At 40.6% G+C, this 13,941-nt stretch overlaps 2 protein-coding genes and 1 long non-coding RNA gene across 5 annotated transcripts; 2 read left to right on the top strand and 1 right to left on the bottom strand.

Moving 5' to 3' along the window:
• Positions 1-335: 335 nt before the first annotated feature.
• On the top strand, positions 336-4,023 carry LOC106943350 (mitogen-activated protein kinase 12-like). Its single transcript, XM_015026659.1, has 10 exons — positions 336-415; positions 501-612; positions 724-753; positions 972-1,019; positions 1,110-1,224; positions 1,307-1,378; positions 1,942-2,021; positions 2,873-2,951; positions 3,029-3,202; positions 3,448-4,023. The coding sequence occupies exons 2-10, from the start codon at positions 511-513 to the stop codon at positions 3,510-3,512; spliced, it is 765 nt and encodes a 254-aa protein (XP_014882145.1). The 5' UTR covers positions 336-415; positions 501-510; the 3' UTR covers positions 3,513-4,023.
• Positions 4,024-4,514: 491 nt separating this feature from the next.
• On the bottom strand, positions 4,515-12,092 carry rpap3 (RNA polymerase II associated protein 3). Of its 3 annotated transcripts, none has more exons than XM_015026658.1 (17): positions 12,005-12,092; positions 10,710-10,870; positions 10,212-10,373; positions 10,031-10,126; positions 9,803-9,930; positions 9,053-9,174; positions 8,861-8,931; positions 8,659-8,781; positions 8,459-8,586; positions 8,242-8,363; positions 7,213-7,283; positions 7,043-7,135; positions 6,776-6,960; positions 5,937-6,102; positions 4,996-5,093; positions 4,808-4,908; positions 4,515-4,728 (listed from the first exon to the last, which is right to left on the bottom strand). In XM_015026658.1, the coding sequence occupies exons 2-17, from the start codon at positions 10,860-10,862 to the stop codon at positions 4,643-4,645; spliced, it is 1,905 nt and encodes a 634-aa protein (XP_014882144.1). In that variant the 5' UTR covers positions 10,863-10,870; positions 12,005-12,092; the 3' UTR covers positions 4,515-4,642. The 3 variants fall into 3 exon arrangements, with proteins under 3 accessions (XP_014882144.1, XP_014882142.1, XP_014882143.1); XM_015026656.1 differs by lacking the exon at positions 12,005-12,092 and adding an exon at positions 11,089-11,297; XM_015026657.1 differs by lacking the exon at positions 12,005-12,092 and having other exon boundaries at positions 10,710-11,082.
• Positions 12,093-12,220: 128 nt separating this feature from the next.
• On the top strand, positions 12,221-13,193 carry LOC106943351 (uncharacterized). Its single transcript, XR_001423896.1, has 2 exons — positions 12,221-12,313; positions 12,539-13,193. It is a non-coding gene; the product is annotated as an uncharacterized LOC106943351 (long non-coding RNA).
• The last annotated feature ends 748 nt before the right edge of the window (positions 13,194-13,941 follow it).

The following is a 13,941-nucleotide window of genomic DNA, read 5'->3' as shown; positions in this document are numbered from 1 at the left end:
TGTTTTAAAAAAAAAAAAAATTTTTCGTTTTTGGGGGGTAATTTTTTTCCCCCCCTCTTTTTTTTTTTTTCCCGGGTTTTTTTTTTTTTTTTTTTTTTTTTGTAGAAGACAAGCTGACAATCAAAATAAAGTTCTGAGGGGCAGAGCCACTGAGAGTGAGAGCTGAGCAGCTCAAGGGAAAAAACCTTGGGACTCTGCTCTTTTGACTGACTCCAAAGCATTGGCTGTTAGATTATTTTGAGCCTGACCCATCACTAGTAGTGTAGTACTATTGTGGTATGGTGTGGTGCTCCATTAGCATAATGTTCAATAGCGTAGCATAGTAAATTTGAAATCATTTTCCTGGTCTTTATCAGGTGATCGGGCTGTTGGATGTTTTCACAGCTGAGATCTCTTTGGATCGGTTTCGAGACTTGTAAGGTCCTTTTCTATTCACTTCTTCCAGAAGTTTTTATTTATTTTTTATGTCCTAATCATAACACTGACCTCCTTACATTCAGCTACCTGGTGATGCCGTTCATGGGCACCGACCTTGGCAAGCTGATGAAGATGGAGAGGTTGTCAGAGGATCGCGTCCAGTTCCTGGTTTATCAGATGCTGAGAGGCCTTAAGGTGGAAATAAATTCTCCAAACATTCTCTGTTTTCTAGGGGAAAAAACAAACAAGAAAATTGTATTTTTCTGAGCACAGCTTATGTTTTTCCTGTATCGTTTTCCTCTGCAGTATATCCACTCTGCAGGGATCATCCACAGGGTGCGTGAACTTTGACCTATTGAACCATAAGCTTTACCAAGTCTGTTTATCTGTTCTTTTATTGAGACAAAACACTGTATTAAAATTCTGTGCTGCATTTCTAAATACCCCAGCATGCCTTGTTGATATTACCTTCCTATGTTTGACATTTAATGAGTACAAATTAAAGAGTAAATACATTCTGTATACTGATCTGTAATAAACATATTATCTAACAGGACCTCAAACCTGGAAATTTGGCCATAAACCCTGATTGTGAGCTAAAGGTAATTCAGTGGTAAGCCACCTTGTCTTGCTTTATTCTCATCTTTATTTTTAAAAATGTAATGCAGTACCTTCCCTCCATTCTGCTGTAGATCCTGGACTTTGGGTTGGCCCGGCAGGCCGATGCAGAGATGACCGGCTACGTTGTGACGCGCTGGTACAGAGCGCCGGAGGTTATCCTTAACTGGATGCACTACACGCAGACTGGTGATGATGATAATAAAAAACAAAAGGAACCTGATGGAGTAAATGAATCATTTTGCAGCAATGCTTTTGCTCTGCGTTGCAGTGGATATTTGGTCAGCGGGTTGCATCATGGCAGAGATGTTGCTGGGGAAACCTTTGTTCAAGGGAAACGACCGTATCCTTGTCCGGTTGGTTAATTTGACCTGATGTCATTTCAGTTATTTGTTTGAAAATGGTCTTAAAATTTACAAAAGTAAAAGTTTGTTTTTACTGAATCCATACAAGTGCCTGGATGAGATGTAAAAGCCAGCATGTACTCTAAAATCTTATCTGTACTCCGGTAATTATTATTCTAAAGTAATAATTTCATTAACGTATATATAAATCTTTACCTGACACAACTCTACAGCATAACATAGACTGGTATGAAAATACAGATCATAGGTTCATATTTTTGACACTTGGTGTTTATTCGCTCTACATTACAGGTAGCTTGTTTGAACTGACCAACATTTCTACAGTTTGAGAACCAATCACAGGTCATATACTGCTACAATACCACAAGCGGAAACATTAACAAATCATCTTTAAGTAGTTCTGGACTTCCTGTGGTCAGAGTCTTGTGTTTATTGAGAGGTCCTGCCTGCAGGGAGGTTCTTTATTTGCCTACTAAAATTTTGATATGAATGATGATAGAAATTCATTCGAGCAACGATTCTTAACCTTTTCCTTCATCAGACCTGGACCAGTTAAGAGAAATCATGAAGATTACAGGAACTCCGACTCCCGACTTTGTTCTCAAGCTACAGAGTCAAGATGTAAGTTGTCATTACTCAACTGTCTTCAGTTTGAATAGATGTTCTGTCCATTTAGATTCACATTACAGCAGTTCAATAAAACTGGAATAAAACCTTTACCAGGCACACAGTGGCTTGCAAAGCCAATCAGAGCTCTTAAACTTTCACATCATTTGTCACGTTACAACTTCAAATTTGACATGTCTCGTAGATCAGATTTCCACCAGGCTGTGGACCAATACTGATCGAGTATTGATTCATGGCTAGTACTGAAATTTTTTTTACCTGAAGCTCAAATTTGTATTTAATTTGTTCTAGCAAATGTTTGACTGTTGGGCTCCAGTGGTGGAGCTCAGTGCACACTGACAAAAAAAAACTCAAGGAAATGTCTGAGCTCCAACAGTCAAAAAGTTGCTGGATAAACAAATAAATGTTGAGCTTGATCATTGACATTTTCTAGAATGTCTTGGCAATTTCTGAGTTTGAAAAGTTTCAAGTTTGTTATAGCAAAAAAGTCCTCAGAAATATTTGGTTAATGTCAGAAATTTTCTAGAAGAAACATGGAAATTTCTGAGTTTCAAAAGGCCAAAATTTGAGATTAATGTCAAAATTAGATGGATTTATTTTGAAAACCAGAAGCATCGTGACTTGAAGGAAGTTGGTTACACTGTAATTTGTTTAGCAGTACCAGACAAAGGGAGGTTGAATATCGTCACCTTTCTAAGTTAGTAATCTTAAGTCTTTTTTTTTTTTTGCTAAAAGATGATTAAGCAAAAAATCATTTTTGGCAAAACATGACGTAGATCTGTATTTTATGAAGGTGCCGATATAAAGGTTAAAATCACACTGAGACCTTTTCTGTCCTTCACCAGGCCAGAAACTACATCCGGAGTTTACCGAAAGTGCCAAAGAAAGATTTGCACTCCATTTTCTCCAAAGCCAGCTCAAATGGTACGTGAGCATTTCTCTCTGGCTTCATTGCCAAAGTTCTTTTTTTGCCGACTTTGACGCGTGTCTGTGCGCCGCAGCGGTGAGTGTCCTGGAAAAGATGCTCCTCCTGGACCCTGACAGCAGGGCCAGCGCGTCGGAGGCCCTGGAGCTGCCGTTCTTCAGCGAGTTCAGGGACGTGGAGGAGGAGAGCGAGGCGCTGCCGTACGACCAGACCATGGACAACACGGACCTGCCGCTGGAGCAGTGGAAACGTGAGGCGGGACGGGAGGGGGTCACTGTCGTTTCCCCAAAACACCGAACATGTAGCCGCTACCAAGTAGGCGGGGCTTGTCACTCCAAAGCCTGAATGTCTCCTCTTATTGGCTGATAGATGATGAGCGCTAGCAGGATTTGCTCACATTTGTAATGGAAACGCAGTGACTTTTACAGGGCCCGTATGTAGCAAAGGAGGCTCGTGAAAAACCTAAAACCTTAAACCCCGTTTCTTTTTGTACAGGTCATACTTTCACTGAGATCCTGACCTTCCGGCCGCCGCGGGACTCAAAGGAAACATCTCTTTAAGAGCTCACACACCAGCAGACATGAACTTTTACCTACACGCAGAAATATTACTTTTAATCTTATTAATAGTTGTCCAAATTGTTTGTCAATGCTTTTACTGTCAATAAATAGTTCAGATATTCAAAATAATTTACTCCATTTATTTTTGCAAACTGTAGGTGCTTTTTTTTACAGGAAATTGACATTTTCTTTTTTTTTTTTTTTTTACTTTAGGACTTAACAGTTGACAAAAAACAAGCTAAGGAAAGATTTCTGCCAATTTTTTATATTGGTGTAATCCCTACTCGTAAATCTTAACTTTTCTACTATAGCAGTAGAAAATAATCAGAATTATATAATTGTGATTGCTATGTAACCATAATTCTGCTCTGCAGCTCATTGTCTATTTGAAAATTGTCTTTTGCAACAGTGGCAGTTTAGGTTACATAGATGTATGATCTTAACACATAATTAGTTGACGTTTTAGGAAGCAAATTACACATTTGATTTTAGGTGTATTTAATAAACTGATTTAACATGAAGGATTATTTAAATGTTTTGATATATTTAAAAAAAAAACTTATCCTAAAACATGTTTCGTAAATCAATACTTTCTGATTTGTGGCTCATCTCTCTATGTAATTCCTCCATATGAGTTATGAAACATGCTGGGGTCCATTAAGCGCCAGACTGAACTGGAAAGCCGTTTGGAAATTATATCCAAAATGGCATTCCATACTTACGTTTTGGCTCTACCTGCTGGCTGCATCGTGATACTACAGCACTAGGCTAACATCAAATCAGCCATCTGATGTTAGTGTAGTGGTAACACTACACTAACATCAGAACTAACACTGATTATTAATCTGTGTTATTAATAATCCGTGTTATTAATTACACTGTTTATTAATGATGTAATCATTCAGTGTTGAATTGCAGAAATCTGGTGTTTTTGGCAGTTGACTAGATTAATTCTCCTCCTTTGCTCCATCTTGGAAAAATAAATCCAGTGAAACAAGAACACACGTTTCAGAAACACACACCTGTTTTATTTGGTTAAGTGATCAGTTCAGCAAATGTCAGGTTATATTTGGCAGGTTGAAGAAAAAGCATTGCAGACGCTGGAAGCTGGGAACACGTTTGTCCGTCCATCATACTCCGTACTTCTTCTGCAGGTCTGAAACGGTGGGCTGGTCCAGCTGGGCTTGGAGCAGGAAGTCAAACAGCTCCTTCAGCACTGAGAGGAGGGAGGAAACGACACATTTTTAACAATGATCTCACATGAACGAGAAGGCAGAGGATGAAAAGGAGCCCACCTTTCTTGTCCTGCGGCGTCATGAACATGACGGCCATGTCGAAGCGCCTCACACCCGCCAGACAGCCGAGGGTCTCCAAGATGGAGGTTGGAGGTTCATTCCTGCTCCAAACAGGCCAGTCTTAACTGTTTTGCAGAGTGAACGGACAAAAGCAGCTCGGCTCTGATGTTTACGTCTAGACAGCTTACCCTATGAAGAAATCGCGCAGGGTTCTGAGGATCTGGTTGAGCAGGTCCGGCTCCAGAGAGTTCTGGAAGATCTGGCTGTACGCTGAGGGACTGATTTGCTGCCAACAGGGACAAGAATGTTTAGCATCCAAACATGGAAGGGCCAGAAATGACTTCTATCCATTCATCGAGCTTTCTGTTCATGAAGGTTTTTATTTTTTCACAAATGGACTCCTTGGGCTTCCATAGATCAGAGTGATGTTCTGATCTGGTTTGTGTTTATTTAGCAATTTTAATTCAGGTAAACTCCCCAAAAAAGGAATGAGTGCAAACATAATCAGCAAGTTTTTTTAAATATTTGTAAACTTTTTTTCAAGGAAAAAAAAGCCAGAAAAAATGAATAAATTGGATTTGGTATGAAAAAAAGCATTATATATGTATCTGATTTAATACCACATGTGGAAGTGGTTCAAATGGGATTTAATTTTTTTCTATGATTGGAATTGGGCCGTTCAGACAGACATGAAAAAGTCAAACATGAATCACATTCAGGCAAAAAATAAAAATGAAAAATGGATTTGGATCGTGTTTCTGTGTGAATATAATGGAAACGGACAACATCACTCTGCAGTTAACGGTCTTCCAGCTTTTACTAAACAGTGCCCCCTGGAGGCCAGGTGTTAAACTACAAGATTGATTAAGTCCATGTACAGCTCTGTCGCTTCAAATGACATTCGCACAGGATTAAAGAAAACACAAGGGTTGTTTGAATTAATCTGAACTTAATGCACAATGGAAGGCAAATCCAAACGTTCACATAACTTTTGGATTTGGTCTGATTTTTTTTTTATTTTATTTTTTTTATTCTACATCCAAAAGCCTTCAGGAAATAAATGTTTGGCTTAAAAATGAAATAAAGTATGGAGCTGTCGGTGCTGAAGCGAAAGGAGAATGCAGCTCACCCTGAGGTATCTGTAAACCGCCTCCGGCTGCTTGCTGAGCTTCCGGAGGTCCGCCTCCAGCTGGAAGCTGCTGCTGGGAGCAGGAGGAACGTCTGAACTTGGTGCTTCAGCTGCTTCTGTGGATTCCTCCTGAACTGATTGGCTGGCGTCTCTGCTGGCAGAAACTCTGGAGAGCACAGGAGAACAGTTAGGAACGCCACCACAAACCTGGATGTAAAAATGGCAGGAGGAACGGGCCTGCAGGGGGCAGGGCGGCGGTGGCAGCAGCATGGTATGGGAATGCTTTTCTGTTGCAAACACAGGGAAATTGTGCCAGGGCTGATGGGAAAACGGATAAAGTCAGTAAATCAGTTAGAGGATTGCAAATGCAAGCTACACTTTTCAGATTAACAAGATGCTCAACATTTCTCATTTTAATTTTTTAGTGAAGGAGTTCTTATAACATTATTACTTCATTTCTCTAGTATTCTGACTATATTCTGGTAATATTGATGCTTTGTTCTTGCATTATTTCAACTATTGTCATACAGCTTAGTCTCATATCACTACAACTGTATTATTGTAATATTATGACTTTATTCTCATAATCCTAACATTCCATCATAGATTTGCCTTGAATTCAACAGAAGCTGTAACTTCCAAACAAGATGGCGGCCCTGCTGACATCACTCTCACCCATGGAAAGCCAAGCACTGCATTGGTTTAAAATAAAAATCAGGATTTTTCAAAAATTAAATCTTGAGTTAAAAACCAAACGTTGAGTTAATGGATAATATTGTTTTTTGGTCCAGTCCCAGTGGTAACCATGGTTTCCTCCCCTCCTGGCATGTAAAAGTCACCTGTCATGTCTCTGTGTCTGTGTTTCTGCTGCTTCCTCCATTTTGATGATCTTGGCGCTGGGCGATGAAGACAGCGGCGAGTCAGTCTTCCTGTCTACTTCCTGGATTAACGGAGGAAGAGCTTCCTGCCTGGGCAGCGCTAGCTTCCCGCTGATCTCCTGGATGTCGATTCGTCTCAGAGGTTTCTGCAGGCCAGAGGAGAAGCTAACTCAGTGGGTTTTACAAACACCTTTACTCAGACGCAGCTAAAATCGCTGTGGAACCGACGGTTGAGCGCAGATGTTCTGGTTTGTCCACGGGTTGGACCGTCCTCCTCTGGGCGCCATCCTCCGCCTGCAGAGCGCCGCTGCAGTCTGGATCCTGGAGGAGAAAGACTCCAGAGTTCAGGGGTCAGAGTTCAGCAGCTCAGATGGAAAACCCAGCAGTTGTTAGCGTACCGTCTGCAGCTTCTGCAGCTCATTCAGGGCCTGCTTGTTCCCGGGCTCCAGCTGGAGCAACCGCTGGAAATCTGACACACACACGGAAAGTCAAGACAATTACTCAAACATGTGGAGTCTCTGAAGTGATTAACACAACTCATTACTGCCATTAGAACCCATCTGGCACCATGAAGTAGGCTAAAAGACTTCAGAAAAGATGAACACCAAGCCTCGATCTAAAATTCAAAACCCCTGTCATTGGTTCCTCCGGTCATCTATCAGTCCGGAGGAACCATTTGCAAACAAAATGTTCCAATGAACCACTGGGAGCCATTATCCAAAACTGGAGGAAACATGGAGCAGGGGGAGTGTGGAGTGTAAAGTTACACTGTCAAAAATGAACAGCAATAATTTGAGTTTTTAGCAAGTCTAAAAGCAAGAAAGAAAAAATGGAGATTCATTTTTCAAACTCAAATTTTCACCACATCATTCGCTCATTTCTACATGTGACGGTTCAAACTAAATGATTTAATCAGCAAGATAAATGTTTAACTCGAAGCTAAATATTTGCTTGTTAGCTAAATACTTAGTTTGAGGCTTAATATTTAGCTCTAAGCTAAATATTTAGCTAATATGCAAATATTTAGTTTGAAGCTATATATTTAGCATCCTAACTAAATATTTTGCTCATCTAGCTTGCTAACCAATTATTCAGTTTAACTACATAATTAATTAGCAATCTTAATTATGTTGCCAGTTAAGTATTGAATTTACAAACTGTGACACTTATAAACAAATGAAAAAAATTATGAAAATATGACTTTGAAAATTTTGCCTTTCTTTTTTTTCCCCCCCCCCAAGAAAACCAAAAATATTGCTGTTTATTTTGGAGCGTGCAGCTTCACAAACAGCACCACTAAAAAGTGGTGGACCTTCCCAGGAGTGGCCTGCCTGTTTAAATGTGAACGAAAAGGAAAAAAACAAAACATTATTGAAAACAATAAACCCAGCATGTTGCTGCTGGTTGCTGTGGGAGCTCTGCAGCACCTTCCTTGGCCTCCTGCAGTTTCCCCAGGGCCAGTCTGGCTGTGCCGCGGCGGGCGAAGGCCTTGGAGTAAGTGTCATCCAGAGAAATGGCTGCTGTACAGTCCTCCTCTGCTTCTTTATACCTGCAGGAAGACAGATGGAGGACAGATGGAGAGAGTTTGCTAACAATCTCCTGCTATCATTTGTTGGATGGAGTGAAACTGTTGGATGTTTCTACCTGTCCAACTTGAGGAAGGCCATGGCTCTGTTGGCAGGCAGGAGGACGTTCATGCCGTCTGCCTCCATTCCTCTGCTGTAGCATTCTATGGCTGCCTCATACTTCCCTTCTTTGAAGTAAGCGTTTCCCTGAGGAGCAAATGTCACCATTGGGTTTCAGAACAAACTGACACAGAAGAGAGGAGATAAACCAGGACTCACTCTGTCCTTCTGCATCACAGCTTCCTGTTTCCTCTGCTGCTCTTCCAGCTGTCGCTGCTGGTCGGCGGCGGTGGCTTCGGCGGGCTGGACGGCCGGACCCCGGACGTCCACCTGAGCAAGGATCTGAACTGACCAGAACGTGGGTTAGACAGCAGCAGGACAAACTGAACCCTGACCCCCACTGACCCCACCCAACCCTCACCTCCTGGAGTTTCTTCACTTCACTCTGGGCTTCGGCGTTTCCCGGGTCCAGCTGGAGGACCATCTGGTAATCTGTCCAGACACAATCAACAGCCTCAGATCAGGACGGCTCAAACAAAACAGTTTTTAACCCGTTCAGATAAAACCAGGTTTAAACCTGTTCAGATAAAACCAGGTTTAATCTGATTCAGACCTTCCAGAGCCAACTGGTGTTTTTGCAGGGCAAACCGAGCGGCTCCTCTCCTAGCATACGCCTTATAGTAGCTGTCGTCAAGGGCGACGGCCAGGTTGCAGTCCGACTCGGCCACGGCATACCTGGTGAGGCAAAGATTTATCACAACAACCAGAGAAAACTGAAAAGCATCTTCAACTTATCAAAAATATTTATTCATCTTAAACTTTTTCACATTTTACCACAAACGTCAATGTGTTATAATGAGCATATGTTCATAAAATCTCTCTCATGTGTACTTTGGTCTTCATGAAGCTACAGAACAGCTGCATTTATAATGAGATCTGGGTCAGTTAAAGGAGCTGAAAACAAATGTGCACCACACTTTTCAGTTTTTTTTGGTTTGTTTTTAAGGGGCAATATTATGTATTTTCCAGGCACGTAGATCCATTTTATAACACAATTAAGTAACTATTCTAATTTCAGTTGTTATAAAAATGTCATATGTATCAAATGTCTTAAAAGAAATTTGACTTTGTAATTTAACGCCTTGATATTGATCCTCTGTCTCTTTAAAAACTCCTGCTCTTCCTGAAGCTCTGTAACATGATGTAAAGCTCAACAGTCAATTTTACGTAACCAGGGTTACCATTTATCTACTTTGCATCTGTACATATCTACTTTGTACAGTTGTGAAGTAGATAAATGATAATCAATCGATTACTGATCCCTCGAATGAAACCCATTTGTTTACAGTGAAGTCAGACTTACTTCTTAAGTCTGAAGAAGGACGTGGCTCTGTTGGTGGGAAGCACAGGGTTGTATGGATCAGCAGCCATCCCTCTAGTGTAACACTCTATGGCCTCGTCATACTTCCCCTCTTTAAACAACTTGTTACCCTGGAAACAAGAAAAAAACAAAACAACAAAAGCAGTTGACATCTTTTAACCCCTGCCCTCTCTCTTTCTGTCTGCGTGTCACACATAGAAACTTCATTACGTTCTCCTTCTCAGCCAGAGCTCTGTCCTTGTCCACCTCCTCCTGGTCGGACTCGTTGGACTCGGCCTCCTTGTCCATTTCTGCCAGAGCTTTATCCTGCCAACAAGAGGAAGAATGTGTAATCACCGTTTGTTGCATGAAAAGTCAGGTTGTGGAAAGCCAAGGTGAGACGTTGGGTTACCACGTCGAACTTGTCCCACGATCGATAATCACAGGATTTGAGTCTGGAAGCTGGTCTGGGCTCCTCTGCGTTCGTGTCGCCGTCAGCAGCAGGCGCCTGTTTCCTCCTCTTCTCCCTCATCTTTGACCTGTATCCCTTGTTACGCACAGGTGGAAGGGTTTTCTGCAACAAGACACACAGACATATAGAATGCCATTAGAGCCAAGGAAGAAACTGTAAAGTCCAACAGGAAGTTGTAATTACAAGTTTTAAAGTCTTAATAATAAGAGTCAAAGTCATAAAGTCCTAATAATGATATTTAAAGTCATAATTGTGAGTTTCAATATCACAATTATGAGATTAAACGTCTTAATTTTAAGACAAAATCATAATTTTGACTTTCTAAGTCCTGATTATATTCAAAGTTATGATTGTAATTTTTGCCAGTTAAATGATTAGCTTGGATTTTATTTAAGGGTATCAGTGTAAAGAAGCTGTTAACAATAGGGGACGTCCTACCTGGAGCTCCTGGACTCGTCCAGTCCTCAGCTCCTGATCCTTCCTCTTGATGTCTGCCTCCCAGTTGTCCAGCTCCCTCATGAAACTGTGAAGATCCTCCGCATTCTGCCGTATCTGCAGCTGTAACTCCACGGCCTTGTCCTCCCCGGACATGCTTCCCTCTGCCAAACAGACATTTATTTTTGGAAAACTCTTTCACTTCACTTCTCTGTGCTTTAGTCTTCACATCCAAGCAACAGCAGCAGCAGCAGCATCGAGGTAAAACACGAGAATCACGTTTTGTGATACTCCAGCAGCTAACAGCTTAGCAAAACGGAACCATCATTGGATTAAAAGAGGCCGGATATGAATGTGCTTTAATTATGGCGTTCTGAAATACCTGCCGCTTCTTTCCTGGATTCACAGTTAATTCGTAGTGACCGCTAAAGTAACAAAAGACTCCGAAAAATGTCGTTAGTCACGACATTCTGTTTATGTTCGGAGCCATGACAGCGGAGGACCAGCAGCCTTTGCTCTACGTATCCACGACGTAACCAAAGATCGTCTATAACAAAACAATCTCCGTAAAGCAAAAACAATTTATTTTATTTTATTTTAATATTTTAAATACGGAACTTTTACGAAAATGCTTCTATGAAACTGATAACTGAGCTATGTGTGTGGAATTAAGATGAGTTTATCTGTTTGGCTCACAAATTTTCGTCAGTTAGCACTACAGTTCACACTTTTCTGAAAGGAGACGACACTTGGGGAAGCCCTTAACAGTCAGCCGGTGCAAGACGCGGCTAAAAGTGACGAAGAGGCGATGAAGGTGGAATTAAATTTAGCGAAACGGGTTTTCCCCAGTTGAAGAAAGTTAGACTTATCAGAGTTAGAGTAATGAGATTTTATGACAACATTAATACGTGAAAACTTAATAGAATTTTTGCTGTGTTTGTTGTTGTAATTCTAAATTTGTAATCAGAAAATCATGTTATTTTTAAGTACAAATAGAACACAATATTAAATTTATTTCATCTTGAAATAAAAAGCGCTACAGTGTAAAAAGTACTAATGCAAAGTCGTCATTCTTTCCAGATTCACTGTAATAATTCAATATCTGAGATAATTTTAATTTGACAATAAAGCAACTCTTATTTGGAAACCAAAATAGTGTGCAAATGACGCCCACCCGGCGCACCGGTGTCTCGCCGGGTGATAAATGATGCGCACCCCCTCATATAAAACTAAAAAAGAAAATAAATACTTCATATTATAAAAATGACAGGAAAATGTTCTTTAAAGATTTCACATACCTGATATTTTAAACAATTGTTTTGTCTGAAAATTTCATCGGTCAACTTTGACCACGGAACCACGTGATGTAGAAACCCAGCAATGACCTCTCCTGTTAGCTAGCGGTGGAAAGCCCAGAGAACTTTATGCTGACATTTCCACACTGGACGTACCCAACACAATGGATCAGAACAAGCAAGATGAGGAATATGGATATGACCTCTTCCCGGAGAGAAAAGCGAGGAAACCCAAGCACATCACAATCAGAGACAACCTGTTCACATCCAGAAACAAGTGTCAGGTCATGTTAACGTTCGCCATGGAAATTAGTGAGTATCGACGCTTGCTTATGTAGCATTTTAGAGGGAAAGCCTTCCGAGCTGCGGACGTCTTAATTTGAACAAATGATGTGCTTGTTATTTGAATGCATGAGCCGTGACGGTGTGCAGCATGTAGCATTAGCTCACGGAGCTAACTGATTGGTTGTGAATGGTAGGTGGCTTCAGCTAAAGCTAACTCCTCTGTGTGCTAACTCTTCTGTGTGTCCCTGGCAGGTCCATATGCCAAACTCCTGCTCAATGCCATGAAGAACTCCGGCTGGTACGTTGGCCTACACGGCTGTCTATAACCGGAAACGACATGTTAACGTCAACTGTAACATAGATAGGATGCAAAATACAAAAGTTACTTCTACTGCTTTTTTTTTACTAAACAATATTTAAATCATCAGTGAACGTTCAGTCACATTTGCTTCTACGAATGTAATTATTGTATAATGCCGATGTGTATTTCCGAAAAGTCACTAAATATAGCAATAATGTTGCTAAGTTGGCAATAGTGGGATGACTAATGTTAAACGCACGTGCAGACTGACCCAGATATTACTTCCACTATATTTCACAAATACCAAATTTTCCCCCAGAAAACTTGCTGAGCGCGGTGGTTGGGTGCTAAGGCAGTCATTCATTCAGTGGCCCGTCGTGGTTTTGAGTTAAAAAAATGTTGACAAGAAATTTTAAAATATCACTTGATAATTATGTGCTATTAAACGATTGGATGATTAATACCTGGACACCAACTACAAAAGTCTTTAAAAAAATCAAACCTTTTTGAAAAAGACTTTAAAAAATAAGTAAAGCCTGATGGGCCACTAGGCTTAAAATACTGGAAGGGAAAACCTGAATATGATACATTTTTGGTTAATGTTTTCAAACCAAAACATTTACTTCAATCAGTGTCTGAATAATATTTTTTTTCCAGAAGTTCATTCATTTATGTTTCTCTTTAGTTTAAATTGCTGATATATTTCACAGTGCTAAAGATGTGCAATAGTGCATGTTTTAGTAGGGGCCCAATGTCAGATAAATTGAGGGGCAGTACGATACCAATACTTTTATCAATACTTTTTTTATTAATTAAGCTTGATATATCAAACGTCTGATATTTAGGGGTTTTTGTCCAAAGTTTTCATGTTTTTTTGTTGTTGTTTGAATTCTATTGTTGAAACCTTAGGATTAGAACAAAAATGTATCTGTCTTCAAAATACTTTAATAACATATTAGCAAGATTAACAGAAACAATAAAACAACAAAACAAATTAAAATTTGTTTCTAAATAAGCAAATGCATAATATATATATATATATATAAAAAAAAAATAATTCCCCTCTCACCCTCCATGGGTGGTCTCTTTCATCCTCTGAGCTCGGGTCCTCTACCAGAGGCCTGGGAGCTTGAGGGTTCTGCGCAGTATCTTGGCTGTGCCTAGAACTGCACATTTCTGGACTGAGATGTCTGATGTTGTTCCTGGGATCTGTTTGAGCCACTGCTCCAGTTTGGGGGTGACTGCCCCGAGGGCCCCGATGACCACAGGCACCACTGTGGTCTTCATCTTCCAGGCCTTCTCCAGTTCCTCTCTGAGGCCCTGGTATTTCTCCAGTTTCTCATGCTCCTTTTCC

Source organism: Poecilia latipinna, unplaced genomic scaffold (assembly GCF_001443285.1).
Source record: "Poecilia latipinna isolate Pla-1442-1.1 unplaced genomic scaffold, P_latipinna-1.0 Scaffold5184, whole genome shotgun sequence".
In the NCBI taxonomy this organism is placed as follows: Eukaryota; Metazoa; Chordata; class Actinopteri; order Cyprinodontiformes; family Poeciliidae; genus Poecilia; species Poecilia latipinna.
Note: the sequence above shows the minus strand (reverse complement) of the source record. Positions and strands in the feature narration are given on the sequence as shown.

What these genes read in the sequence shown, in the direction of transcription:
- LOC106943350 (XM_015026659.1), top strand. Translation starts at nt 511, where the DNA reads ATGCCGTTCATGGGCACCGACCTTGGCAAGCTGATGAAGATGGAGAGG. An exon ending in ACCCTGATTGTGAGCTAAAG is followed by an intron (nt 1,020 to 1,109) that starts GTAATTCAGTGG and finishes ATTCTGCTGTAG; the next exon opens with ATCCTGGACTTTGGGTTGGC. An exon ending in TCAAGCTACAGAGTCAAGAT is followed by an intron (nt 2,022 to 2,872) that starts GTAAGTTGTCAT and finishes GTCCTTCACCAG; the next exon opens with GCCAGAAACTACATCCGGAG.
- rpap3 (XM_015026658.1), bottom strand. Translation starts at nt 10,862, where the DNA reads ATGTCCGGGGAGGACAAGGCCGTGGAGTTACAGCTGCAGATACGGCAG. An exon ending in CGGTTTACAGATACCTCAGG is followed by an intron (nt 5,094 to 5,936) that starts GTGAGCTGCATT and finishes CCCTGTTGGCAG; the next exon opens with CAAATCAGTCCCTCAGCGTA. An exon ending in GACGCCGCAGGACAAGAAAG is followed by an intron (nt 4,729 to 4,807) that starts GTGGGCTCCTTT and finishes CCCTCCTCTCAG; the next exon opens with TGCTGAAGGAGCTGTTTGAC.